Source organism: Buteo buteo, chromosome 21 (assembly GCF_964188355.1).
Source record: "Buteo buteo chromosome 21, bButBut1.hap1.1, whole genome shotgun sequence".
Taxonomy (NCBI): domain Eukaryota; kingdom Metazoa; phylum Chordata; class Aves; order Accipitriformes; family Accipitridae; genus Buteo; species Buteo buteo.
In genome coordinates this window covers 21,184,080-21,210,288 of record NC_134191.1, presented here as the reverse complement: position 1 = coordinate 21,210,288, position 26,209 = coordinate 21,184,080, and the positions used below count along the sequence as shown (strand labels likewise).

Sequence of the window (26,209 nt, the reverse complement as noted above, 5' to 3'; positions counted from 1 at the left end):
GGTACCACGGTCCGTACCACGTAGCGTCATGCTCAGCAAGAAAACCGCGACTGGGGGAGTCTTTCCAAGGCAGCCACTGCACCAAGATGGCTGGGCATCTGCCTGCTGGTGAGAGGTGGTCGGTGGTTGCTGTCACATCAGTTGGTTTCCTTTTTTATTCCCGGCACTTGTTAAACTGTCTTTATCTCGACTCCCTTAGGTCACAGCCTAAGGAAACCGGAGCTTCCTGGGTCTCAGAGTAATTCTAGAGCTAAAGTGGCGACAGACATCAACTCTAGATCACATAGTACATGCCAAGGCTCATCACTGACCCAAGAAGACATGCTCCTCCTGTCCTACCCAAGGCTTTCAAGTCCAACACACTTTCTTCCTAAAGCAGGCCGCTACCTTATTTACTTGTAACACCATTCCTACGTTCCGTGGGATGGGGCTAGAGGTAGGTTACGCAAGCCATCAAGCCACTGTCTGGAAGCACCAGAGCCTTTTGGGTACTGTTTGTCACCATGGTTTGCGTGAGAAGGAAACTAAAACACAGAATAGACGGCGAGAAATTTAACCTGCCATGGAGATAGCTACAGTGAACAAGTACGATTTTGTGCTTTACAAAGCATCCTTTTTAAAATTCAACCCTGAGTTTTTCAAGTGTAAACCCTTATTTTGGTCATGCAAGCCTCAATGTTAGGGCAAAAAGCATAAATTTAAAAGACCAAAGCCTACCTCTGGGGGTGCAAACAGTCATTTTTAAGGTCCAGACCCACATATATGGAGTACAAAAACTCATTTATTAGTTCCAAGCTCCATGTTTAAGGTTCAGAGACTCATTTTAAGGGCCCAGAGCATCATTTTTAAGCCCCAAAGTCTGATCTGGAAGGACCACAGCCTCATTTGTAGAGTCTAAATCCGAATTTATACACTCCAAAGCCTTATTTTTACTTTCCAAACTCTTAGTTTTGCCTTCCAAAGCCTCATTTTAGTTTCCAACACCTTCACTTTTAGGGTGCAGAGGCTCAGTGTTAGTTTGCATAGTCTCATTTTCAGGGTCCAAAGCCTCTTTTTTAGCATCCAGACAGGGATTTTCAGGGTGCAAGCTGCATCTGGAGTGTCCAAACCCTCATTCGGAGGGTCCAAAGCCCACTTTTAGGGCTCAAAGCCTCAGGCTTAGGTCCCAAAGCCTCAGGCTTAGGGTCCAAAGCTTTGATTCGAGGATTGAAAGACTTCAATTGTAGGGTGCCAACCCTCATTTTAAGGTACAAACTCCTCACTTAGGGCTCAAAGCCTCATTTCCTTAATGTCCGAGGCATATAATGAGCATCCAAAGACCCAGCTGTAGGGTCCAAAGCCCCGTTTTAGGGCCAAAATCCTGGGTTTCAGGCTTTAAAAACGGCCCTTTGGAAATGCTGACTCATATGGGCCCTAGCAATATGAAAGAGGGGGTCTCAGCATGCCCGGGCCCCCACTGCCTGCGGCTGTCTGAACCTCTCCCAGCTCTGGCTGGGAGACAGGAATCGCCAGCGGGAAGGGGGTACTGGGAGGAGGTACTGGTCCGGCCAACTTGGGAGGGTCCGTACCAGTCCCTGCGCCCTTGTGCTCTCTCTAGTTAGTGCACGACAAGAAGAGGGTGGAAGAAGACCTCTGGCAGAGCCTGACGTACCTGCGGGACACTCAAGCCATCTTGCCAGAGGTGGCCATCAGGTTCATCGGTGGGCCACAGTCCCCAGGGCCCCTCTTCTGCCAGCCTGGCCCCAGTCCCCACCACCGCATTGGCAGCAAGGTCTTGCCGCATGGCACCCGAGGAACCTGAGCAGGCAGAAGCTGCGGGATATCTGCGACGGCGAGGAGGGGCTGGTGGGGCAGGGGACGGGGCCTGGGCAGGGTGCCATGGTCTGGAGGGGACTCCTGGGGGTCTCTGCAGGCAGTGGGGGGTCATGTCTGCTCTGCTTCCTTCTCTTGCAGCCCTTCTGCCCTTGGCGAAAGACCCTGAACTCTCGGTCAGGACTCTCGCAGCGGAGGCCATCTTCATCCTGAGAAGAGAGATGCCAAGATCAGAATGGAGCCTGCCGTCACTCTGCTGCTGGCCCCTGGTGAGCCCTGAAGAAGTGAAATCCTCCTCTGGGAAACAGCTGTATTTTAATAAATTATTTTTTTTTAATAAAGCTGGAACAACAAGCCCAGTCCCATGCTGTCCTTCCCGTGGAGAACACCCAGAGTGTGCTGAGCAGACAGTGTCATTCCTGGCTTGCGCTGCTGCCTGCAGGACAGCAGACCGGGACCCAGGGTGTCCTTGCGGCAAAGCCCCAGCTGCTCCGCTAGACCACAGAACCCGGAGAGGAGGAGGAGGAGAGAAGCTTTAGCCCAGCCTGCCTCTCCTGAGACATCTCAGGGCAGCCGTGCTCTGCCAAGTCGGCAAATTGTCGTTTGCCCTGGCATCAAACCCCTCTCTTTTACAGGGGAGGTGTGCTGGTTTGGGCCGGGATAGAGTTAATTTTCTTCACGGTAGCTGGCATGGGGCTATGTTTTGAGTGGGAACAAGGGCTTATACCAGATGTCCCGAGTGGGGACAGCCCAAAACTACATAAGCCAAGTGGGGCAGGAGCAAAACTGCCTCCAGTCACCTCGAGTGGGAATCTGGCAAAGCTGTGGCTGATAGAAAGCTGGCAAACCCTGGAGGCAGGAGAAAATGTGGGTCACATGTGGTGTTCCCCAGGGCTCAGTATTGCGGCCGGTTCTGTTTAATAACTTTATCAACCATCTGCATGAGGGGATGGAGCGCACCCTCAGCATGTTTGACGACAACACCAAGTTGGGAGGGAGGGTTGGTCTGCCTGAGGGTAGGAAGGCTCTACAGAGAGATCTGGACAGGCTGGATCGATGGGCCGAGGCCAATTGTATGAGGTTCAACGAGGCCAAGTGCCGGGTCCTGCGCTTCGGTCACAACAACCCCACGCAGCGCTACAGGCTTGGGGAAGAGTGGCTGGAAAGCTGCCCGGCAGAAGAAGACCTGGGGATGCTGGTTGACGGCCGGCTGAATATGAGCCAGCAGTGTGCCCAGGTGGCCAAGAAGGCCAATGGCATCCCGGCCTGTATCAGAAATAGTGTGGCCAGCAGGAGCAGGGAGGTGATCGTTCCCCTGTACTCGGCACTGGTGAGGCCGCACCTCGAGTCCTGCGTTCGGTTTTGGGCCCCTCACTACAGGAAAGACATGGAGATGCTGGAGCGTGTCCAGAGAAGGGCAACCAAGCTGGTGAGGGGCCTGGAGCACAAGTCTTACGAGGAGCGGCTGAGGGAGCTGGGGCTGTTTAGTCTGGAGAAAAGGAGGCTGACGGGAGACCTTGTCGCTCTCTACAGCTACCTGAAAGGAGGTTGTAGTGAGGTGGGTGCTGGTCTCTTCCATCAAGTCACTTGCGATAGGACAAGAGGAAACTTGTCCACCGGACAAGCCCACCAGGACTGGACCCCTCGGCTGACCGGACACCTCGGCTGACTGAACCAATGCTGGACCCAGGACCGGTGAAATCTTTCTCTCTTCCTTTTTCTCTCTCTGTCTTCTTCTCTCTTTCCTTTGCCACAATCCCTACACCTCATCCGTTTCAAAAGAGAAACCGTTGACCAAGTCTGAGACTGAGAGTGGGTCCAGCCGCCCCTGGGCCCTTCTCTGAGGAGGAGTCTGGAAAGCGAGGGGGTCTGCTCTGAACCTCCTGACTCAACGGGAGGGATCTCCTTATTCCCTCAGTTGATGTATATGGTTACACGGTTTACAGAAGTAGTCTTATGCCAGTTCCTGTTGTGAGAAACCCTGCCACCTACTACCACGCCTCCCCAGTTCAGTTGGCTTCTGTCATGAATAAAATCTTCAACCGATCGTTTGGTGTCGTTTCACCTTCATTTAGCCCGAGGGAATTTCGAATTCAACACGACTCCCTGGTCTGTCCAGTCTGGGTCATGACAGGCCCTCACGGCTCGCCCCCCAAAATCACGCGCCCCGGCCCCAGCGACTTTTGACACGCTTCAACTCTGCCTCCTTCTCGACAAGCCTATAACCCATTTCCCATCCTCATTGCCCAGGTGAGTGAGAATTGGGGCAAAGTGGCAAAGCTCCTTTCCCTGGAAAGTTGAGGTCGGTGTCACGACTGTCTTTGTGACATGAAGAATTCTGCAGCTTGTGTTTCTACAGTAGCCAAAGGCCATTCCCGTTCCCCAGCTCCGGGTCCTGTTCTCCGACGTGACTGCTGCTGCACCAGCTGAAGGCTTCCTTCTTGCAGAACAAGCCAAGAAATCCTTTTTAAGAGAGACTGCAAACACCTGGTCAGGAACGCGCTCCTCAGAGCTCAGGAGAGCCAGGGCAGTACCTGTTACTCAGGGCTTGAGTCCCGTCAGACGCCCTTTAGAGCAAAAAACCCACACGTGCTCTACGGCAAGGTAACAGGGGGCCTGGGAAATGTCAGTCATCCAAAAGGACTTCCCTCCCGTTGGAGACCAGCAAGTACCTTTCTAGTGCAGGAAGGAGAAGAGATGTGGTTGCAGAGTGACGGCTGATCAGCTCCGCGGAAGTTGGCGCAGAGCTGGAAGGCTGAATCAAAGAATCATAGAATCCTTTGGGTTGGAAAAGAGCTTCAAGATCCTCAAGTCCAACCATCAACCATGCCCATGAAACCATGTCCTGAAGCACCCCCATCTACTCGCTTTTTGAATACCTCCAGGGATGGTGACTCAACCACTTCCCTGGGCAGCCTGTTCCAATGTCCGACAACCCTCTCAGTAAAGAAATGTTTCCTCATATCTGACCGCAATCTCCCTTGCCGCAACTTGAGGCCATTGCCTCTCGTCCTATCTCCAGCCACCTGACAGAAGAGACCAGCACCCACCTCACCACAACCCCCCTTCAGGTAGTTGTAGAGAGCGACAAGGTCTCCCCTCAGCCTCCTCTTCTCTAGACGAAACAGCCCCAGCTCCCTCAGCCGCCCCGGTGAGGTGGGTGCCGAGGGCTCGGGCCCCCGCCTCGGCACTTCGCAGCCACCCCGGTGAGGCGGTGGCCGCCTCAGAGCGGGCGGCAGGTGGCCGAGGGCGTCCCTGCCCGTCGTCGGGGCGCACGCGGGCCAGCGGTGCTGATGTCACAGTGGCCACTGTGACCCGCGGGGGCAAGCCCACAAAAAGGAGCGCTGGGCACAGGCCGCCCGTCAGTGCGACCTGGTGAGGTGAGGAGAGGGCAGGGGAGGGACGGGGCTGGTGCGGGGCTGCCGAGGGAGGAGGGGGGCCCCAGGCCTCGGGGCGCTGGGCCTGTGCTGCAAGCTCACCCGCCTCTGGCTTCTCCCTCGCCCGCGCCCCGCTTCTCCCTCAGAGTCAGCAGAGGAGCATTTGGAGGAGACGCCCGGCGCTGCTGGGACAGGGACTCTCCGAACGCTCACCGTTGACGTGCGCCATGTCCGCAAGGAAGCAGAAGGCCCCCGACTCGATGGAGCAGGGTGAGAGCAAAGTAGCCCTCCCGCGGCGTAGCAGAGGGCTCGTCGGGGCGGTCGGCGTGGGGCCGAGAGCGGTGGCAGGGGGAGGCAGGAGCTCCCCGACCACCCCGGGGCAGGGCCCCTCCTGTCCTCAGCCAGCGGGGCCCAGGCTGGGCAGTGGGCACCTGCTGGGACCCCCGTGCCTGCAATGCCCCCTTCCTCTCCAAGGCCTCCAGCCCTGCCCATCAGCCAGCTCGGCAGGGGCAGAGCAGGCCCTTGGGGGCAATCCCTCAGGGACGCTTCCCCCGGCCCCGCAGAGGTGCTCATTCCCGGTGGCGTTTGCTCTCTCCCCTCCAGCATGCCTGCTGTGTCGCCGGGCAGAGGCTGACCCGGCTCTCTGCGGGGACAAACTGGAGAAGCGAGGGCTCTGTGCCCACGTGTTTTGCCTGGTGAGTTACGCCGGGGCTCCCTCCAGCTTGCCGACAGGCAGTCCCTGCCACGCTCTCCTCAGCAGCAGCTCCTCCTCTTTTCTCTGCTGCAGTTTTTTGCCAGCGGGCTTTTTCAGGAAGGGGCCAGGGAAGCAGGACTCATGGGATTTCTCCCCGAGGATATTCAATGTACAATCGCGCGGGCAGCGCAGAAGGTGAGCACCTGACAGGACCGGGGAGATCTGTGCCGGGAGAGGTTTGCGGGAGCCTGGCCCGGACCCGAGAAAGAAATCCCAGCCCTTCCGGCCGGCTCTGGGGCAGGAGTCTTGCTCCCAGCAGCTCCACAGAGGCTCCAGCACAGGAGCCTCGTCCGACAGGCGCATCTGCGGGGTGTGACCCAGCAGCGGCCACATCCTGCGCCCTGCCCGGAGGCGTGGGGCTGGCCGTGGCGGCCCTGGGGCTGCCGCTGATGGGGGCTGCTCTGCTCTTTCCAGCACTGCTTCGTCTGTGGCGAGAGCGGGGCCGCCATCCTCTGCCGGGAAACAGGCTGCGACCGCAGCTTCCATCTCCCCTGTGCCGTGGAGGGTGGATGCGTCACCCAGTTCGCTCTTCAGTACAGGTACCTCCTCTCCCCTCCTCGCTGCCACCCGGGGAAGGAGCCAGCGCTTCTCACCTCGCCCATCCCTTTCCTCTCGCCCCCAGGGCCTTCTGCTGGGAGCACCGCCCAGAGCAGGCAGTGGAGGCAGCTCCGGAGGAGAACACCACCTGCCTCATCTGCCTGGACCTTGTGGAGGAGAGAAAGTCCTACAGCACCATGGTGTGCCCAGCGTGCAAACACGCCTGGTTCCACAGGGGCTGCATCCAGGTAGGAGCCGTTCACTTGTCCCCGGGGCACAGCAGGCGCTCGGCAGCACCAGGGCCTCACTCGTGCCTCTTACGTTTCTCCTCCTGCAGGGACAGGCTCTGTGCGCCGGCATTTCTTGCTTCCAGTGCCCACTCTGTAGAGATAAGGAGCACTTTCTCTCGGACATGCTCACCATGGGGATCCGAATCCCCTTCAGGTTGGTGTCCTTCTGGCCGGCTCACAAGACAGGAGGCTGCAAGCGCTGTGCCGCGCCAGGGGCTGCCCCAGCAGTCCTTCCTGGCCCTCCGCTGTCCCGTGAGTCTGGGCTTCAGCTTCACGGAGGAGCTGGAAACAGGCGGGGGGGGGCGGCGAGCAGGGACGCCCTGCATCTCCCTTATGCCGGGGCAGCAGGGGCTCATCCATTCTCCTTTCTCCATCAGACTGCCGTCATGGGAGAACAGGCATCAATACGCAGAGCTAGGCGAGAGGCACAGCCGCTGCGATGCCAGGGAGTGCCTTTGTCCCAGAGGCAGGGAGCAGGCAGAGCAAGAGGGGTAAGTTGCCAAAGCTGCACCCCGGGGCTCTGTACGGGAACCCTGTCTCGCCAAGGGCTCGAGGCGCAAGGACCGAGACCGAGAGCTCGGCCGGACAATCCCGTGCTGCGGTCACTTTGTCCTCCCAGCCATGAACCCCTTTGCTTCCCCAGGCCCTGGCAACTGCTCCTGTGCTGCTCCTGCGCTGCCGAGGGCACCCACAGACGCTGCTCCGACTTGAGGAGCAGCACGGACAGCTGGGAGTGCGACGCGTGTGCTGGCCTGGGCACCGGTAAGAGGCAAAGCGCCCGGCTGCCCCTGGGCTGGGGCCAGGGGCCAGGCAAGGCCTGGCAGCGGGAGCCCAGGGTGGGCCTGGCAGAGCCTCTCTGCTCTAGGAGGGCTGGGGGCACCGCTCTGGCCTATCCTGCCCCGGGCCTGGGGGCCGTGCCCTTGACCTTCCTGCTTCCCCTTACAGCCTCCAGTGCCAGCTCGGAGCTCGCCGGGCCCAGCACTGCCAGCCAGGCAGGATCGGGGCAATCGCTCAGGTCTCCGGCACCGGAGACCAGCAGCCCCAGCACCGCCAGCCAGCTGCCAGCAGGGTCCTCCTGCGGCTCCCCACCGTCGGAGACCAGCAGCCCCAGCACCGCCAGCCAGGCAGCATCGCGGTCCTGCGGCTCCCCGCCACTTCAGGGCAGCAGCCGCTCCAGCCCCCCTGGGCCCGTGCGGATGCGAGACCACTCCCGCTTGCAACGCCGGGCCCAACACCCCTACAGCCGGCCTGGAAGGTGCCATGACAGGAGCCGTGCGCCAGCACCAAGTGCTGAGAGCAGCACCCCCAGCCAGGCGGCGCCGGGGCCGTCCCACAGCTCCCCGGCACCCGAGACCAGCAGCCCCAGCACCGCCAGCCAGCTGCCAGCGGGGTCCTCCTCTGGCTCCCCACCGCTGGAAACCAGCAGCCCCAGCACTGGGAGGCAGGCGGCATTCAGGCCACCCCACGGCTCCCCGGCACCGCGGACCAGCAGCCCCGGCAATGGGGCATCAGGGCCGTCCCAAGGCTCCCCAGCGCTTGAGGGCAGCAGCCGCTCCAGCCCCCCTGGGCCCGACCGCGTGCGAAACAGCTCCCGCTTGCAACGCCGGGCCCAACATCCCTACAGCCGGCCCGGACGCCGCCACGGGACCAGCCGTGCGCCATCCCCGAGCGCTGGTCCTGATCCCCCTCCACCCGCACAATAAAGTTGGCCGTTAATCTCTGCGCTGGGACATTGCACGCTCATTCGTCGGCTTCCTCCTCCTCCTCCACCTCTCCCTTTCTTGGGGGGCAGCCGTAGGGGCTGGGCCCAGAGCGTTGTCCTCTCCCTGGCGGTTGGCAGCACCTTCCCCAGACCTCCCTCCTCGCGGGCTGGCCTTGGCCGGCTGCCCCGCGCCATGGCCGTGGGCTTCGGCTCTCTGCCCCCGCCGCCGGGAGGGTGGCCCGGCACGGCCCAGTCGGCACCACCGCCCATCTCCGGTAATGTGGGCTGTGCCCCCCGCAGCCGGCACGGCCCTCACGGCTCGCCCCCCAAAATCACGCGCCCCGGCCCCAGCGACTTTTGACACGCTTCAACTCTGTCTCCTTCTCGATAAGGCTATAACCCATTTCCCACCCTTGTTGCCCCGGTTGGTGAGAATTGGGGCAAAGTGGCAAAGCTACTTTTCTTGGAATGTTGAGGTCGGTGTCACGTCTGTCTTTGTGACATGGAGAATTCTGCAGCTTGTGTTTCTACAGTAGCCAAAGGCCATTCCCGTTCCCCAGCTCCGGGTCCTGTTCTCCAACGTGATTGCTGCTGCACCAGCTGAAGGCTTCCTTCTTGCAGAACAAGCCAAGAAATCCTTTTTAAGAGAGACTGCAAACACCTGGTCAGGAACGCGCTCCTCAGAGCTCAGGAGAGCCAGAGCAGTACCTGTTACTCAGGGCTTGAGTCCCGTCAGACGCCCTTTAGAGCAAAAAACCCACACGTGCTCTACGGCAAGGTAACAGGGGGCCTGGGAAATGTCAGTCATCCAAAAGGACTTCCCTCCCGTTGGAGACCAGCAAGTACCTTTCTAGTGCAGGAAGGAGAAGAGATGTGGTTGCAGAGTGACGGCTGATCAGCTCCGCGGAAGTTGGCGCAGAGCTGGAAGGCTGAATCAAAGAATAACGGTGACCAAAGCGCAAAGAGAATCCCCTGGGCTGGCTGTACAGATGTGAACCACCCTCTGCTCTTCAGGCAAACTAGAGGTGGTCTTACGGTGTGTGCATTGAGCGCCTTCCTGACAGGCCTTGATGCAGCATGCGAGTTGCTTCATTACAGTAGGGAGCAGCTGTCCTCTCTGAGGAAGGCAGGGGAAGCTGGGAGACCCGATGGGCTTTCCTGCCAACAAAGAGGAAGGAAAGGAGGTACAGAGGGTCCAAAAGAGAACTCGGTGGCAGCGCTTTGTCCTTCTGCTCTTGCCTGCTGTGACTGGGAAGACGTGAGCTCCGGGCGCCTGTCGTATGGGCTGTTGCATCATACGGCTGACGGGGAGCTGGGGACGTCCAGCTGGCAGGGCCAGACCTTGACGAGGTCTGCACGGCAGAAACATGCAACGAGGGAAAAACTGATGTGATTCCTGGGTTTAATCTGGCAGCCTTGTGTTCTTATACTGTTGGGCTGACCTAATAATATGAAGGTAGCTTTGAACACCTGGAACTTCTTTTTCGTGTCCTATTTTCCAGGCATCCCTTAATCTACGGTCTTCCTCCTAGGGAGGGTGAGTCGGGCCCGGTGTTAGTCAGCAGAATTTGCTGCTGGGGGCTCGCAGTTAGCGAGGTTTAGGAATACCTCTGTGGTGCCGCTTTGGGGAGTTTCTCCCTGGAAATCGAGGCAAGAGAGCCCTTTCCCAAGGTGCAGAAGAAACCGCGTAGACTTGTGTGTACCTTCTAGATCATGCAAGTAAAGCGAGATGCCAGCCAGAGATCGGGAGTGTGTTCACATTTCTCCCCGATAAGTCAAATACCCTATTTTTCATGGGTTTCTCACAGGAATAAGAATCGTGAGCGGGCACAGAAGGGTTTCTGTACTGGGCCTGGCTGGGATACAGGTAATTGTTTTGTCATCGCACCCTGCACGGTGCTGTTTTCAACGCTGACAGCACACCGATGTTTAGCTACTGCTGAGCAGTGCTTATGCAGAACCAAGGTCTTCTCTGTTTCTCACTCTGCTGCCCCAGCGAGCTGGCTGGGAGGGGACACAGCAGAGACAGCTGCCCCCAGCTGACCGAAGGGGTACCACGGTCCATACCACGTAGCGTCATGCTCAGCAAGAAAACCGCGACTGGGGGAGTCTTTCCAAGGCAGCCACTGCACCAAGATGGCTGGGCATCTGCCTGCTGGTGAGAGGTGGTCGGTGGTTGCTGTCACATCAGTTGGTTTCCTTTTTTATTCCCGGCACTTGTTAAACTGTCTTTATCTCGACTCCCTTAGGTCACAGCCTAAGGAAACCGGAGCTTCCTGGGTCTCAGAGTAATTCTAGAGCTAAAGTGGCGACAGACATCAACTCTAGATCACATAGTACATGCCAAGGCTCATCACTGACCCAAGAAGACATGCTCCTCCTGTCCTACCCAAGGCTTTCAAGTCCAACACACTTTCTTCCTAAAGCAGGCCGCTACCTTATTTACTTGTAACACCATTCCTACGTTCCGTGGGATGGGGCTAGAGGTAGGTTACGCAAGCCATCAAGCCACTGTCTGGAAGCACCAGAGCCTTTTGGGTACTGTTTGTCACCATGGTTTGCGTGAGAAGGAAACTAAAACACAGAATAGACGGCGAGAAATTTAACCTGCCATGGAGATAGCTACAGTGAACAAGTACGATTTTGTGCTTTACAAAGCATCCTTTTTAAAATTCAACCCTGAGTTTTTCAAGTGTAAACCCTTATTTTGGTCATGCAAGCCTCAATGTTAGGGCAAAAAGCATAAATTTAAAAGACCAAAGCCTACCTCTGAGGGTGCAAACAGTCATTTTTAAGGTCCAGACCCACATATATGGAGTACAAAAACTCATTTATTAGTTCCAAGCTCCATGTTTAAGGTTCAGAGACTCATTTTAAGGGCCCAGAGCATCATTTTTAAGCCCCAAAGTCTGATCTGGAAGGACCACAGCCTCATTTGTAGAGTCTAAATCCGAATTTATACACTCCAAAGCCTTATTTTTACTTTCCAAACTCTTAGTTTTGCCCTCCAAAGCCTCATTTTAGTTTCCAACACCTTCACTTTTAGGGTGCAGAGGCTCAGTGTTAGTTTGCATAGTCTCATTTTCAGGGTCCAAAGCCTCTTTTTTAGCATCCAGACAGGGATTTTCAGGGTGCAAGCTGCATCTGGAGTGTCCAAACCCTCATTCGGAGGGTCCAAAGCCCACTTTTAGGGCTCAAAGCCTCAGGCTTAGGTCCCAAAGCCTCAGGCTTAGGGTCCAAAGCTTTGATTCGAGGATTGAAAGACTTCAATTGTAGGGTGCCAACCCTCATTTTAAGGTACAAACTCCTCACTTAGGGCTCAAAGCCTCATTTCCTTAATGTCCGAGGCATATAATGAGCATCCAAAGACCCAGCTGTAGGGTCCAAAGCCCCGTTTTAGGGCCAAAATCCTGGGTTTCAGGCTTTAAAAACGGCCCTTTGGAAATGCTGACTCATATGGGCCCTAGCAATATGAAAGAGGGGGTCTCAGCATGCCCGGGCCCCCACTGCCTGCGGCTGTCTGAACCTCTCCCAGCTCTGGCTGGGAGACAGGAATCGCCAGCGGGAAGGGGGTACTGGGAGGAGGTACTGGTCCGGCCAACTTGGGAGGGTCCGTACCAGTCCCTGCGCCCTTGTGCTCTCTCTAGTTAGTGCACGACAAGAAGAGGGTGGAAGAAGACCTCTGGCAGAGCCTGACGTACCTGCGGGACACTCAAGCCATCTTGCCAGAGGTGGCCATCAGGTTCATCGGTGGGCCACAGTCCCCAGGGCCCCTCTTCTGCCAGCCTGGCCCCAGTCCCCACCACCGCATTGGCAGCAAGGTCTTGCCGCATGGCACCCGAGGAACCTGAGCAGGCAGAAGCTGCGGGATATCTGCGACGGCGAGGAGGGGCTGGTGGGGCAGGGGACGGGGCCTGGGCAGGGTGCCATGGTCTGGAGGGGACTCCTGGGGGTCTCTGCAGGCAGTGGGGGGTCATGTCTGCTCTGCTTCCTTCTCTTGCAGCCCTTCTGCCCTTGGCGAAAGACCCCGAACTCTCGGTCAGGACTCTCGCAGCGGAGGCCATCTTCATCCTGAGAAGAGAGATGCCAAGATCAGAATGGAGCCTGCCGTCACTCTGCTGCTGGCCCCTGGTGAGCCCTGAAGAAGTGAAATCCTCCTCTGGGAAACAGCTGTATTTTAATAAATTATTTTTTTTTAATAAAGCTGGAACAACAAGCCCAGTCCCATGCTGTCCTTCCCGTGGAGAACACCCAGAGTGTGCTGAGCAGACAGTGTCATTCCTGGCTTGCGCTGCTGCCTGCAGGACAGCAGACCGGGACCCAGGGTGTCCTTGCGGCAAAGCCCCAGCTGCTCCGCTAGACCACAGAACCCGGAGAGGAGGAGGAGGAGAGAAGCTTTAGCCCAGCCTGCCTCTCCTGAGACATCTCAGGGCAGCCGTGCTCTGCCAAGTCGGCAAATTGTCGTTTGCCCTGGCATCAAACCCCTCTCTTTTACAGGGGAGGTGTGCTGGTTTGGGCCGGGATAGAGTTAATTTTCTTCACGGTAGCTGGCATGGGGCTATGTTTTGAGTGGGAACAAGGGCTTATACCAGATGTCCCGAGTGGGGACAGCCCAAAACTACATAAGCCAAGTGGGGCAGGAGCAAAACTGCCTCCAGTCACCTCGAGTGGGAATCTGGCAAAGCTGTGGCTGATAGAAAGCTGACAAACCCTGGAGGCAGGAGAAAATGTGGGTCACATGTGGTGTTCCCCAGGGCTCAGTATTGCGGCCGGTTCTGTTTAATAACTTTATCAACCATCTGCATGAGGGGATGGAGCGCACCCTCAGCATGTTTGACGACAACACCAAGTTGGGAGGGAGGGTTGGTCTGCCTGAGGGTAGGAAGGCTCTACAGAGAGATCTGGACAGGCTGGATCGATGGGCCGAGGCCAATTGTATGAGGTTCAACGAGGCCAAGTGCCGGGTCCTGCGCTTCGGTCACAACAACCCCACGCAGCGCTACAGGCTTGGGGAAGAGTGGCTGGAAAGCTGCCCGGCAGAAGAAGACCTGGGGATGCTGGTTGACGGCCGGCTGAATATGAGCCAGCAGTGTGCCCAGGTGGCCAAGAAGGCCAATGGCATCCCGGCCTGTATCAGAAATAGTGTGGCCAGCAGGAGCAGGGAGGTGATCGTTCCCCGGTACTCGGCACTGGTGAGGCCGCACCTCGAGTCCTGCGTTCGGTTTTGGGCCCCTCACTACAGGAAAGACATGGAGATGCTGGAGCGTGTCCAGAGAAGGGCAACCAAGCTGGTGAGGGGCCTGGAGCACAAGTCTTACGAGGAGCGGCTGAGGGAGCTGGGGCTGTTTAGTCTGGAGAAAAGGAGGCTGACGGGAGACCTTGTCGCTCTCTACAGCTACCTGAAAGGAGGTTGTAGTGAGGTGGGTGCTGGTCTCTTCCATCAAGTCACTTGCGATAGGACAAGAGGAAACTTGTCCACCGGACAAGCCCACCAGGACTGGACCCCTCGGCTGACCGGACACCTCGGCTGACTGAACCAATGCTGGACCCAGGACCGGTGAAATCTTTCTCTCTTCCTTTTTCTCTCTCTGTCTTCTTCTCTCTTTCCTTTGCCACAATCCCTACACCTCATCCGTTTCAAAAGAGAAACCGTTGACCAAGTCTGAGACTGAGAGTGGGTCCAGCCGCCCCTGGGCCCTTCTCTGAGGAGGAGTCTGGAAAGCGAGGGGGTCTGCTCTGAACCTCCTGACTCAACGGGAGGGATCTCCTTATTCCCTCAGTTGATGTATATGGTTACACGGTTTACAGAAGTAGTCTTATGCCAGTTCCTGTTGTGAGAAACCCTGCCACCTACTACCACGCCTCCCCAGTTCAGTTGGCTTCTGTCATGAATAAAATCTTCAACCGATCGTTTGGTGTCGTTTCACCTTCATTTAGCCCGAGGGAATTTCGAATTCAACACGACTCCCTGGTCTGTCCAGTCTGGGTCATGACAGGCCCTCACGGCTCGCCCCCCAAAATCACGCGCCCCGGCCCCAGCGACTTTTGACACGCTTCAACTCTGCCTCCTTCTCGACAAGCCTATAACCCATTTCCCATCCTCATTGCCCAGGTGAGTGAGAATTGGGGCAAAGTGGCAAAGCTCCTTTCCCTGGAAAGTTGAGGTCGGTGTCACGACTGTCTTTGTGACATGAAGAATTCTGCAGCTTGTGTTTCTACAGTAGCCAAAGGCCATTCCCGTTCCCCAGCTCCGGGTCCTGTTCTCCAACGTGACTGCTGCTGCACCAGCTGAAGGCTTCCTTCTTGCAGAACAAGCCAAGAAATCCTTTTTAAGAGAGACTGCAAACACCTGGTCAGGAACGCGCTCCTCAGAGCTCAGGAGAGCCAGGGCAGTACCTGTTACTCAGGGCTTGAGTCCCGTCAGACGCCCTTTAGAGCAAAAAACCCACACGTGCTCTACGGCAAGGTAACAGGGGGCCTGGGAAATGTCAGTCATCCAAAAGGACTTCCCTCCCGTTGGAGACCAGCAAGTACCTTTCTAGTGCAGGAAGGAGAAGAGATGTGGTTGCAGAGTGACGGCTGATCAGCTCCGCGGAAGTTGGCGCAGAGCTGGAAGGCTGAATCAAAGAATCATAGAATCCTTTGGGTTGGAAAAGAGCTTCAAGATCCTCAAGTCCAACCATCAACCATGCCCATGAAACCATGTCCTGAAGCACCCCCATCTACTCGCTTTTTGAATACCTCCAGGGATGGTGACTCAACCACTTCCCTGGGCAGCCTGTTCCAATGTCCGACAACCCTCTCAGTAAAGAAATGTTTCCTCATATCTGACCGCAATCTCCCTTGCCGCAACTTGAGGCCATTGCCTCTCGTCCTATCTCCAGCCACCTGACAGAAGAGACCAGCACCCACCTCACCACAACCCCCCTTCAGGTAGTTGTAGAGAGCGACAAGGTCTCCCCTCAGCCTCCTCTTCTCTAGACGAAACAGCCCCAGCTCCCTCAGCCGCCCCGGTGAGGTGGGTGCCGAGGGCTCGGGCCCCCGCCTCGGCACTTCGCAGCCACCCCGGTGAGGCGGTGGCCGCCTCAGAGCGGGCGGCAGGTGGCCGAGGGCGTCCCTGCCCGTCGTCGGGGCGCACGCGGGCCAGCGGTGCTGATGTCACAGTGGCCACTGTGACCCGCGGGGGCAAGCCCACAAAAAGGAGCGCTGGGCACAGGCCGCCCGTCAGTGCGACCTGGTGAGGTGAGGAGAGGGCAGGGGAGGGACGGGGCTGGTGCGGGGCTGCCGAGGGAGGAGGGGGGCCCCAGGCCTCGGGGCGCTGGGCCTGTGCTGCAAGCTCACCCGCCTCTGGCTTCTCCCTCGCCCGCGCCCCGCTTCTCCCTCAGAGTCAGCAGAGGAGCATTTGGAGGAGACGCCCGGCGCTGCTGGGACAGGGACTCTCCGAACGCTCACCGTTGACGTGCGCCATGTCCGCAAGGAAGCAGAAGGCCCCCGACTCGATGGAGCAGGGTGAGAGCAAAGTAGCCCTCCCGCGGCGTAGCAGAGGGCTCGTCGGGGCGGTCGGCGTGGGGCCGAGAGCGGTGGCAGGGGGAGGCAGGAGCTCCCCGACCACCCCGGGGCAGGGCCCCTCCTGTCCTCAGCCAGCGGGGCCCAGGCTGGGCAGTGGGCACCTGCTGGGATCCCCGTGCCTGCAATGCCCCCTTCCTCTCCAAGGCCTCCAGCCCTGCCCATCAGCCAGCTCGGCAGGGGCAGAGCAGGCCCTTGGGGGCAATCCCTCAGGGACGCTTCCCCCGGCCCCGCAGAGGTGCTCATTCCCGGTGGCGTTTGCTCTCTCCCCTCCAGCATGCCTGCTGTGTCGCCGGGCAGAGGCTGACCCGGCTCTCTGCGGGGACAAACTGGAGAAGCGAGGGCTCTGTGCCCACGTGTTTTGCCTGGTGAGTTACGCCGGGGCTCCCTCCAGCTTGCCGACAGGCAGTCCCTGCCACGCTCTCCTCAGCAGCAGCTCCTCCTCTTTTCTCTGCTGCAGTTTTTTGCCAGCGGGCTTTTTCAGGAAGGGGCCAGGGAAGCAGGACTCATGGGATTTCTCCCCGAGGATATTCAATGTACAATCGCGCGGGCAGCGCAGAAGGTGAGCACCTGACAGGACCGGGGAGATCTGTGCCGGGAGAGGTTTGCGGGAGCCTGGCCCGGACCCGAGAAAGAAATCCCAGCCCTTCCGGCCGGCTCTGGGGCAGGAGTCTTGCTCCCAGCAGCTCCACAGAGGCTCCAGCACAGGAGCCTCGTCCGACAGGCGCATCTGCGGGGTGTGACCCAGCAGCGGCCACATCCTGCGCCCTGCCCGGAGGCGTGGGGCTGGCCGTGGCGGCCCTGGGGCTGCCGCTGATGGGGGCTGCTCTGCTCTTTCCAGCACTGCTTCGTCTGTGGCGAGAGCGGGGCCGCCATCCTCTGCCGGGAAACAGGCTGCGACCGCAGCTTCCATCTCCCCTGTGCCGTGGAGGGTGGATGCGTCACCCAGTTCGCTCTTCAGTACAGGTACCTCCTCTCCCCTCCTCGCTGCCACCCGGGGAAGGAGCCAGCGCTTCTCACCTCGCCCATCCCTTTCCTCTCGCCCCCAGGGCCTTCTGCTGGGAGCACCGCCCAGAGCAGGCAGTGGAGGCAGCTCCGGAGGAGAACACCACCTGCCTCATCTGCCTGGACCTTGTGGAGGAGAGAAAGTCCTACAGCACCATGGTGTGCCCAGCGTGCAAACACGCCTGGTTCCACAGGGGCTGCATCCAGGTAGGAGCCGTTCACTTGTCCCCGGGGCACAGCAGGCGCTCGGCAGCACCAGGGCCTCACTCGTGCCTCTTACGTTTCTCCTCCTGCAGGGACAGGCTCTGTGCGCCGGCATTTCTTGCTTCCAGTGCCCACTCTGTAGAGATAAGGAGCACTTTCTCTCGGACATGATCACCATGGGGATCCGAATCCCCTTCAGGTTGGTGTCCTTCTGGCCGGCTCACAAGACAGGAGGCTGCAAGCGCTGTGCCGCGCCAGGGGCTGCCCCAGCAGTCCTTCCTGGCCCTCCGCTGTCCCGCGAGTCTGGGCTTCAGCTTCACGGAGGAGCTGGAAACAGGCGGGGGGGGGCGGCGAGCAGGGACGCCCTGCATCTCCCTTATGCCGGGGCAGCAGGGGCTCATCCATTCTCCTTTCTCCATCAGACTGCCGTCATGGGAGAACAGGCATCAATACGCAGAGCTAGGCGAGAGGCACAGCCGCTGCGATGCCAGGGAGTGCCTTTGTCCCAGAGGCAGGGAGCAGGCAGAGCAAGAGGGGTAAGTTGCCAAAGCTGCACCCCGGGGCTCTGTACGGGAACCCTGTCTCGCCAAGGGCTCGAGGCGCAAGGACCGAGACCGAGAGCTCGGCCGGACAATCCCGTGCTGCGGTCACTTTGTCCTCCCAGCCATGAACCCCTTTGCTTCCCCAGGCCCTGGCAACTGCTCCTGTGCTGCTCCTGCGCTGCCGAGGGCACCCACAGACGCTGCTCCGACTTGAGGAGCAGCACGGACAGCTGGGAGTGCGACGCGTGTGCTGGCCTGGGCACCGGTAAGAGGCAAAGCGCCCGGCTGCCCCTGGGCTGGGGCCAGGGGCCAGGCAAGGCCTGGCAGCGGGAGCCCAGGGTGGGCCTGGCAGAGCCTCTCTGCTCTAGGAGGGCTGGGGGCACCGCTCTGGCCTATCCTGCCCCGGGCCTGGGGGCCGTGCCCTTGACCTTCCTGCTTCCCCTTACAGCCTCCAGTGCCAGCTCGGAGCTCGCCGGGCCCAGCACTGCCAGCCAGGCAGGATCGGGGCAATCGCTCAGGTCTCCGGCACCGGAGACCAGCAGCCCCAGCACCGCCAGCCAGCTGCCAGCAGGGTCCTCCTGCGGCTCCCCACCGTCGGAGACCAGCAGCCCCAGCACCGCCAGCCAGGCAGCATCGCGGTCCTGCGGCTCCCCGCCACTTCAGGGCAGCAGCCGCTCCAGCCCCCCTGGGCCCGTGCGGATGCGAGACCACTCCCGCTTGCAACGCCGGGCCCAACACCCCTACAGCCGGCCTGGAAGGTGCCATGACAGGAGCCGTGCGCCAGCACCAAGTGCTGAGAGCAGCACCCCCAGCCAGGCGGCGCCGGGGCCGTCCCACAGCTCCCCGGCACCCGAGACCAGCAGCCCCAGCACCGCCAGCCAGCTGCCAGCGGGGTCCTCCTCTGGCTCCCCACCGCTGGAAACCAGCAGCCCCAGCACTGGGAGGCAGGCGGCATTCAGGCCACCCCACGGCTCCCCGGCACCGCGGACCAGCAGCCCCGGCAATGGGGCATCAGGGCCGTCCCAAGGCTCCCCAGCGCTTGAGGGCAGCAGCCGCTCCAGCCCCCCTGGGCCCGACCGCGTGCGAAACAGCTCCCGCTTGCAACGCCGGGCCCAACACCCCTACAGCCGGCCCAGAAGACGCCGTGACAGGAGCCGTGCGCCAGCACCAAGTGCTGAGACCAGCACCCCCAGCCAGGCGGCGCCGGGGCCGTCCCACAGCTCCCCGGCACCCGAGACCAGCAGCCCCAGCACTGCCAGCCAGCTGCCAGCGGGGTCCTCCTCTGGCTCCCCAGCGCTCGAGAGCAGCGGAAGCTCCAGCCCCCCTGGGCCCGTGCGGATGCGAGACCGCTCCCGCTTGCAATGCCGGGCCCAACATCCCTACAGCCGGCCCGGACGCCGCCACGGGACCAGCCGTGCGCCATCCCCGAGCGCTGGTCCTGATCCCCCTCCACCCGCACAATAAAGTTGGCCGTTAATCTCTGCGCTGGGACATTGCACGCTCATTCGTCGGCTTCCTCCTCCTCCTCCACCTCTCCCTTTCTTGGGGGGCAGCCGTAGGGGCTGGGCCCAGAGCGTTGTCCTCTCCCTGGCGGTTGGCAGCACCTTCCCCAGACCTCCCTCCTCGCGGGCTGGCCTTGGCCGGCTGCCCCGCGCCATGGCCGTGGGCTTCGGCTCTCTGCCCCCGCCGCCGGGAGGGTGGCCCGGCACGGCCCAGTCGGCACCACCGCCCATCTCCGGCAATGTGGGCTGTGCCCCCCGCAGCCGGCACGGCCCTCACGGCTCGCCCCCCAAAATCACGCGCCCCGGCCCCAGCGACTTTTGACACGCTTCAACTCTGTCTCCTTCTCGATAAGGCTATAACCCATTTCCCACCCTTGTTGCCCCGGTTGGTGAGAATTGGGGCAAAGTGGCAAAGCTACTTTTCTTGGAATGTTGAGGTCGGTGTCACGTCTGTCTTTGTGACATGGAGAATTCTGCAGCTTGTGTTTCTACAGTAGCCAAAGGCCATTCCCGTTCCCCAGCTCCGGGTCCTGTTCTCCAACGTGATTGCTGCTGCACCAGCTGAAGGCTTCCTTCTTGCAGAACAAGCCAAGAAATCCTTTTTAAGAGAGACTGCAAACACCTGGTCAGGAACGCGCTCCTCAGAGCTCAGGAGAGCCAGGGCAGTACCTGTTACTCAGGGCTTGAGTCCCGTCAGACACCCTTTAGAGCAAAAAACCCACACGTGCTCTACGGCAAGGTAACAGGGGGCCTGGGAAATGTCAGTCATCCAAAAGGACTTCCCTCCCGTTGGAGACCAGCAAGTACCTTTCTAGTGCAGGAAGGAGAAGAGATGTGGTTGCAGAGTGACGGCTGATCAGCTCCGCGGAAGTTGGCGCAGAGCTGGAAGGCTGAATCAAAGAATAACGGTGACCAAAGCGCAAAGAGAATCCCCTGGGCTGGCTGTACAGATGTGAACCACCCTCTGCTCTTCAGGCAAACTAGAGGTGGTCTTACGGTGTGTGCATTGAGCGCCTTCCTGACAGGCCTTGATGCAGCATGCGAGTTGCTTCATTACAGTAGGGAGCAGCTGTCCTCTCTGAGGAAGGCAGGGGAAGCTGGGAGACCCGATGGGCTTTCCTGCCAACAAAGAGGAAGGAAAGGAGGTACAGAGGGTCCAAAAGAGAACTCGGTGGCAGCGCTTTGTCCTTCTGCTCTTGCCTGCTGTGACTGGGAAGACGTGAGCTCCGGGCGCCTGTCGTATGGGCTGTTGCATCATACGGCTGACGGGGAGCTGGGGACGTCCAGCTGGCAGGGCCAGACCTTGACGAGGTCTGCACGGCAGAAACATGCAACGAGGGAAAAACTGATGTGATTCCTGGGTTTAATCTGGCAGCCTTGTGTTCTTATACTGTTGGGCTGACCTAATAATATGAAGGTAGCTTTGAACACCTGGAACTTCTTTTTCGTGTCCTATTTTCCAGGCATCCCTTAATCTACGGTCTTCCTCCTAGGGAGGGTGAGTCGGGCCCGGTGTTAGTCAGCAGAATTTGCTGCTGGGGGCTCGCAGTTAGCGAGGTTTAGGAATACCTCTGTGGTGCCGCTTTGGGGAGTTTCTCCCTGGAAATCGAGGCAAGAGAGCCCTTTCCCAAGGTGCAGAAGAAACCGCGTAGACTTGTGTGTACCTTCTAGATCATGCAAGTAAAGCGAGATGCCAGCCAGAGATCGGGAGTGTGTTCACATTTCTCCCCGATAAGTCAAATGCCCTATTTTTCATGGGTTTCTCACAGGAATAAGAATCGTGAGCGGGCACAGAAGGGTTTCTGTACTGGGCCTGGCTGGGATACAGGTAATTGTTTTGTCATCGCACCCTGCACGGTGCTGTTTTCAACGCTGACAGCACACCGATGTTTAGCTACTGCTGAGCAGTGCTTATGCAGAACCAAGGTCTTCTCTGTTTCTCACTCTGCTGCCCCAGCGAGCTGGCTGGGAGGGGACACAGCAGAGACAGCTGCCCCCAGCTGACCGAAGGGGTACCACGGTCCATACCACGTAGCGTCATGCTCAGCAAGAAAACCGCGACTGGGGGAGTCTTTCCAAGGCAGCCACTGCACCAAGATGGCTGGGCATCTGCCTGCTGGTGAGAGGTGGTCGGTGGTTGCTGTCACATCAGTTGGTTTCCTTTTTTATTCCCGGCACTTGTTAAACTGTCTTTATCTCGACTCCCTTAGGTCACAGCCTAAGGAAACCGGAGCTTCCTGGGTCTCAGAGTAATTCTAGAGCTAAAGTGGCGACAGACATCAACTCTAGATCACATAGTACATGCCAAGGCTCATCACTGACCCAAGAAGACATGCTCCTCCTGTCCTACCCAAGGCTTTCAAGTCCAACACACTTTCTTCCTAAAGCAGGCCGCTACCTTATTTACTTGTAACACCATTCCTACGTTCCGTGGGATGGGGCTAGAGGTAGGTTACGCAAGCCATCAAGCCACTGTCTGGAAGCACCAGAGCCTTTTGGGTACTGTTTGTCACCATGGTTTGCGTGAGAAGGAAACTAAAACACAGAATAGACGGCGAGAAATTTAACCTGCCATGGAGATAGCTACAGTGAACAAGTACGATTTTGTGCTTTACAAAGCATCCTTTTTAAAATTCAACCCTGAGTTTTTCAAGTGTAAACCCTTATTTTGGTCATGCAAGCCTCAATGTTAGGGCAAAAAGCATAAATTTAAAAGACCAAAGCCTACCTCTGAGGGTGCAAACAGTCATTTTTAAGGTCCAGACCCACATATATGGAGTACAAAAACTCATTTATTAGTTCCAAGCTCCATGTTTAAGGTTCAGAGACTCATTTTAAGGGCCCAGAGCATCATTTTTAAGCCCCAAAGTCTGATCTGGAAGGACCACAGCCTCATTTGTAGAGTCTAAATCCGAATTTATACACTCCAAAGCCTTATTTTTACTTTCCAAACTCTTAGTTTTGCCTTCCAAAGCCTCATTTTAGTTTCCAACACCTTCACTTTTAGGGTGCAGAGGCTCAGTGTTAGTTTGCATAGTCTCATTTTCAGGGTCCAAAGCCTCTTTTTTAGCATCCAGACAGGGATTTTCAGGGTGCAAGCTGCATCTGGAGTGTCCAAACCCTCATTCGGAGGGTCCAAAGCCCACTTTTAGGGCTCAAAGCCTCAGGCTTAGGTCCCAAAGCCTCAGGCTTAGGGTCCAAAGCTTTGATTCGAGGATTGAAAGACTTCAATTGTAGGGTGCCAACCCTCATTTTAAGGTGCAAACTCCTCACTTAGGGCTCAAAGCCTCATTTCCTTAATGTCCGAGGCATATAATGAGCATCCAAAGACCCAGCTGTAGGGTCCAAAGCCCCGTTTTAGGGCCAAAATCCTGGGTTTCAGGCTTTAAAAACGGCCCTTTGGAAATGCTGACTCATATGGGCCCTAGCAATATGAAAGAGGGGGTCTCAGCATGCCCGGGCCCCCACTGCCTGCGGCTGTCTGAACCTCTCCCAGCTCTGGCTGGGAGACAGGAATCGCCAGCGGGAAGGGGGTACTGGGAGGAGGTACTGGTCCGGCCAACTTGGGAGGGTCCGTACCAGTCCCTGCGCCCTTGTGCTCTCTCTAGTTAGTGCACGACAAGAAGAGGGTGGAAGAAGACCTCTGGCAGAGCCTGACGTACCTGCGGGACACTCAAGCCATCTTGCCAGAGGTGGCCATCAGGTTCATCGGTGGGCCACAGTCCCCAGGGCCCCTCTTCTGCCAGCCTGGCCCCAGTCCCCACCACCGCATTGGCAGCAAGGTCTTGCCGCATGGCACCCGAGGAACCTGAGCAGGCAGAAGCTGCGGGATATCTGCGACGGCGAGGAGGGGCTGGTGGGGCAGGGGACGGGGCCTGGGCAGGGTGCCATGGTCTGGAGGGGACTCCTGGGGGTCTCTGCAGGCAGTGGGGGGTCATGTCTGCTCTGCTTCCTTCTCTTGCAGCCCTTCTGCCCTTGGCGAAAGACCCTGAACTCTCGGTCAGGACTCTCGCAGCGGAGGCCATCTTCATCCTGAGAAGAGAGATGCCAAGATCAGAATGGAGCCTGCCGTCACTCTGCTGCTGGCCCCTGGTGAGCCCTGAAGAAGTGAAATCCTCCTCTGGGAAACAGCTGTATTTTAATAAATTTTTTTTTTTTAATAAAGCTGGAACAACAAGCCCAGTCCCATGCTGTCCTTCCCGTGGAGAACACCCAGAGTGTGCTGAGCAGACAGTGTCATTCCTGGCTTGCGCTGCTGCCTGCAGGACAGCAGACCGGGACCCAGGGTGTCCTTGCGGCAAAGCCCCAGCTGCTCCGCTAGACCACAGAACCCGGAGAGGAGGAGGAGGAGAGAAGCTTTAGCCCAGCCTGCCTCTCCTGAGACATCTCAGGGCAGCCGTGCTCTGCCAAGTCGGCAAATTGTCGTTTGCCCTGGCATCAAACCCCTCTCTTTTACAGGGGAGGTGTGCTGGTTTGGGCCGGGATAGAGTTAATTTTCTTCACGGTAGCTGGCATGGGGCTATGTTTTGAGTGGGAACAAGGGCTTATACCAGATGTCCCGAGTGGGGACAGCCCAAAACCACATAAGCCAAGTGGGGCAGGAGCAAAACTGCCTCCAGTCACCTCGAGTGGGAATCTGGCAAAGCTGTGGCTGATAGAAAGCTGACAAACCCTGGAGGCAGGAGAAAATGTGGGTCACATGTGGTGTTCCCCAGGGCTCAGTATTGCGGCCGGTTCTGTTTAATAACTTTATCAACCATCTGCATGAGGGGATGGAGCGCACCCTCAGCATGTTTGACGACAACACCAAGTTGGGAGGGAGGGTTGGTCTGCCTGAGGGTAGGAAGGCTCTACAGAGAGATCTGGACAGGCTGGATCGATGGGCCGAGGCCAATTGTATGAGGTTCAACGAGGCCAAGTGCCGGGTCCTGCGCTTCGGTCACAACAACCCCACGCAGCGCTACAGGCTTGGGGAAGAGTGGCTGGAAAGCTGCCCGGCAGAAGAAGACCTGGGGATGCTGGTTGACGGCCGGCTGAATATGAGCCAGCAGTGTGCCCAGGTGGCCAAGAAGGCCAATGGCATCCCGGCCTGTATCAGAAATAGTGTGGCCAGCAGGAGCAGGGAGGTGATCGTTCCCCGGTACTCGGCACTGGTGAGGCCGCACCTCGAGTCCTGCGTTCGGTTTTGGGCCCCTCACTACAGGAAAGACATGGAGATGCTGGAGCGTGTCCAGAGAAGGGCAACCAAGCTGGTGAGGGGCCTGGAGCACAAGTCTTACGAGGAGCGGCTGAGGGAGCTGGGGCTGTTTAGTCTGGAGAAAAGGAGGCTGACGGGAGACCTTGTCGCTCTCTACAGCTACCTGAAAGGAGGTTGTAGTGAGGTGGGTGCTGGTCTCTTCCATCAAGTCACTTGCGATAGGACAAGAGGAAACTTGTCCACCGGACAAGCCCACCAGGACTGGACCCCTCGGCTGACCGGACACCTCGGCTGACTGAACCAATGCTGGACCCAGGACCGGTGAAATCTTTCTCTCTTCCTTTTTCTCTCTCTGTCTTCTTCTCTCTTTCCTTTGCCACAATCCCTACACCTCATCCGTTTCAAAAGAGAAACCGTTGACCAAGTCTGAGACTGAGAGTGGGTCCAGCCGCCCCTGGGCCCTTCTCTGAGGAGGAGTCTGGAAAGCGAGGGGGTCTGCTCTGAACCTCCTGACTCAACGGGAGGGATCTCCTTATTCCCTCAGTTGATGTATATGGTTACACGGTTTACAGAAGTAGTCTTATGCCAGTTCCTGTTGTGAGAAACCCTGCCACCTACTACCACGCCTCCCCAGTTCAGTTGGCTTCTGTCATGAATAAAATCTTCAACCGATCGTTTGGTGTCGTTTCACCTTCATTTAGCCCGAGGGAATTTCGAATTCAACACGACTCCCTGGTCTGTCCAGTCTGGGTCATGACAGGCCCTCACGGCTCGCCCCCCAAAATCACGCGCCCCGGCCCCAGCGACTTTTGACACGCTTCAACTCTGCCTCCTTCTCGACAAGCCTATAACCCATTTCCCATCCTCATTGCCCAGGTGAGTGAGAATTGGGGCAAAGTGGCAAAGCTCCTTTCCCTGGAAAGTTGAGGTCGGTGTCACGACTGTCTTTGTGACATGAAGAATTCTGCAGCTTGTGTTTCTACAGTAGCCAAAGGCCATTCCCGTTCCCCAGCTCCGGGTCCTGTTCTCCGACGTGACTGCTGCTGCACCAGCTGAAGGCTTCCTTCTTGCAGAACAAGCCAAGAAATCCTTTTTAAGAGAGACTGCAAACACCTGGTCAGGAACGCGCTCCTCAGAGCTCAGGAGAGCCAGGGCAGTACCTGTTACTCAGGGCTTGAGTCCCGTCAGACGCCCTTTAGAGCAAAAAACCCACACGTGCTCTACGGCAAGGTAACAGGGGGCCTGGGAAATGTCAGTCATCCAAAAGGACTTCCCTCCCGTTGGAGACCAGCAAGTACCTTTCTAGTGCAGGAAGGAGAAGAGATGTGGTTGCAGAGTGACGGCTGATCAGCTCCGCGGAAGTTGGCGCAGAGCTGGAAGGCTGAATCAAAGAATCATAGAATCCTTTGGGTTGGAAAAGAGCTTCAAGATCCTCAAGTCCAACCATCAACCATGCCCATGAAACCATGTCCTGAAGCACCCCCATCTACTCGCTTTTTGAATACCTCCAGGGATGGTGACTCAACCACTTCCCTGGGCAGCCTGTTCCAATGTCCGACAACCCTCTCAGTAAAGAAATGTTTCCTCATATCTGACCGCAATCTCCCTTGCCGCAACTTGAGGCCATTGCCTCTCGTCCTATCTCCAGCCACCTGACAGAAGAGACCAGCACCCACCTCACCACAACCCCCCTTCAGGCAGTTGTAGAGAGCGACAAGGTC

General features: G+C 58.1%; 2 protein-coding genes and 3 non-coding genes across 5 annotated transcripts; 2 read left to right on the top strand and 3 right to left on the bottom strand.

The window, feature by feature from the left end:
• Positions 1–227: 227 nt before the first annotated feature.
• On the bottom strand, positions 228–312 carry LOC142042980 (small nucleolar RNA SNORD45). Its single transcript, XR_012653897.1, has one exon. It is a non-coding gene; the product is annotated as a small nucleolar RNA SNORD45 (small nucleolar RNA).
• Positions 313–4,481: 4,169 nt separating this feature from the next.
• LOC142042925 (uncharacterized) lies at positions 4,482–8,589 on the top strand. Its single transcript, XM_075053501.1, is given in 7 exon segments — positions 4,482–5,884; positions 6,358–6,482; positions 6,566–6,755; positions 6,758–6,924; positions 7,148–7,261; positions 7,414–7,532; positions 7,716–8,589. Coding segments are annotated over 7 exon segments (1,941 nt in total). The 5' UTR covers positions 4,482–5,416; the 3' UTR covers positions 8,474–8,589.
• A 76-nt stretch (positions 8,590–8,665) lies between these two features.
• Positions 8,666–19,253, top strand: LOC142042924 (uncharacterized). Its single transcript, XM_075053500.1, is given in 9 exon segments — positions 8,666–8,747; positions 10,281–10,339; positions 12,120–12,293; positions 16,880–17,004; positions 17,088–17,277; positions 17,280–17,446; positions 17,670–17,783; positions 17,936–18,054; positions 18,238–19,253. Coding segments are annotated over 9 exon segments (2,046 nt in total).
• Positions 10,750–10,834, bottom strand: LOC142042979 (small nucleolar RNA SNORD45). Its single transcript, XR_012653896.1, has one exon. It is a non-coding gene; the product is annotated as a small nucleolar RNA SNORD45 (small nucleolar RNA).
• A 2,276-nt stretch (positions 19,254–21,529) lies between the features above and the next one.
• On the bottom strand, positions 21,530–21,614 carry LOC142043001 (small nucleolar RNA SNORD45). The gene has a single exon (XR_012653918.1). It is a non-coding gene; the product is annotated as a small nucleolar RNA SNORD45 (small nucleolar RNA).
• Positions 21,615–26,209: the final 4,595 nt, after the last annotated feature.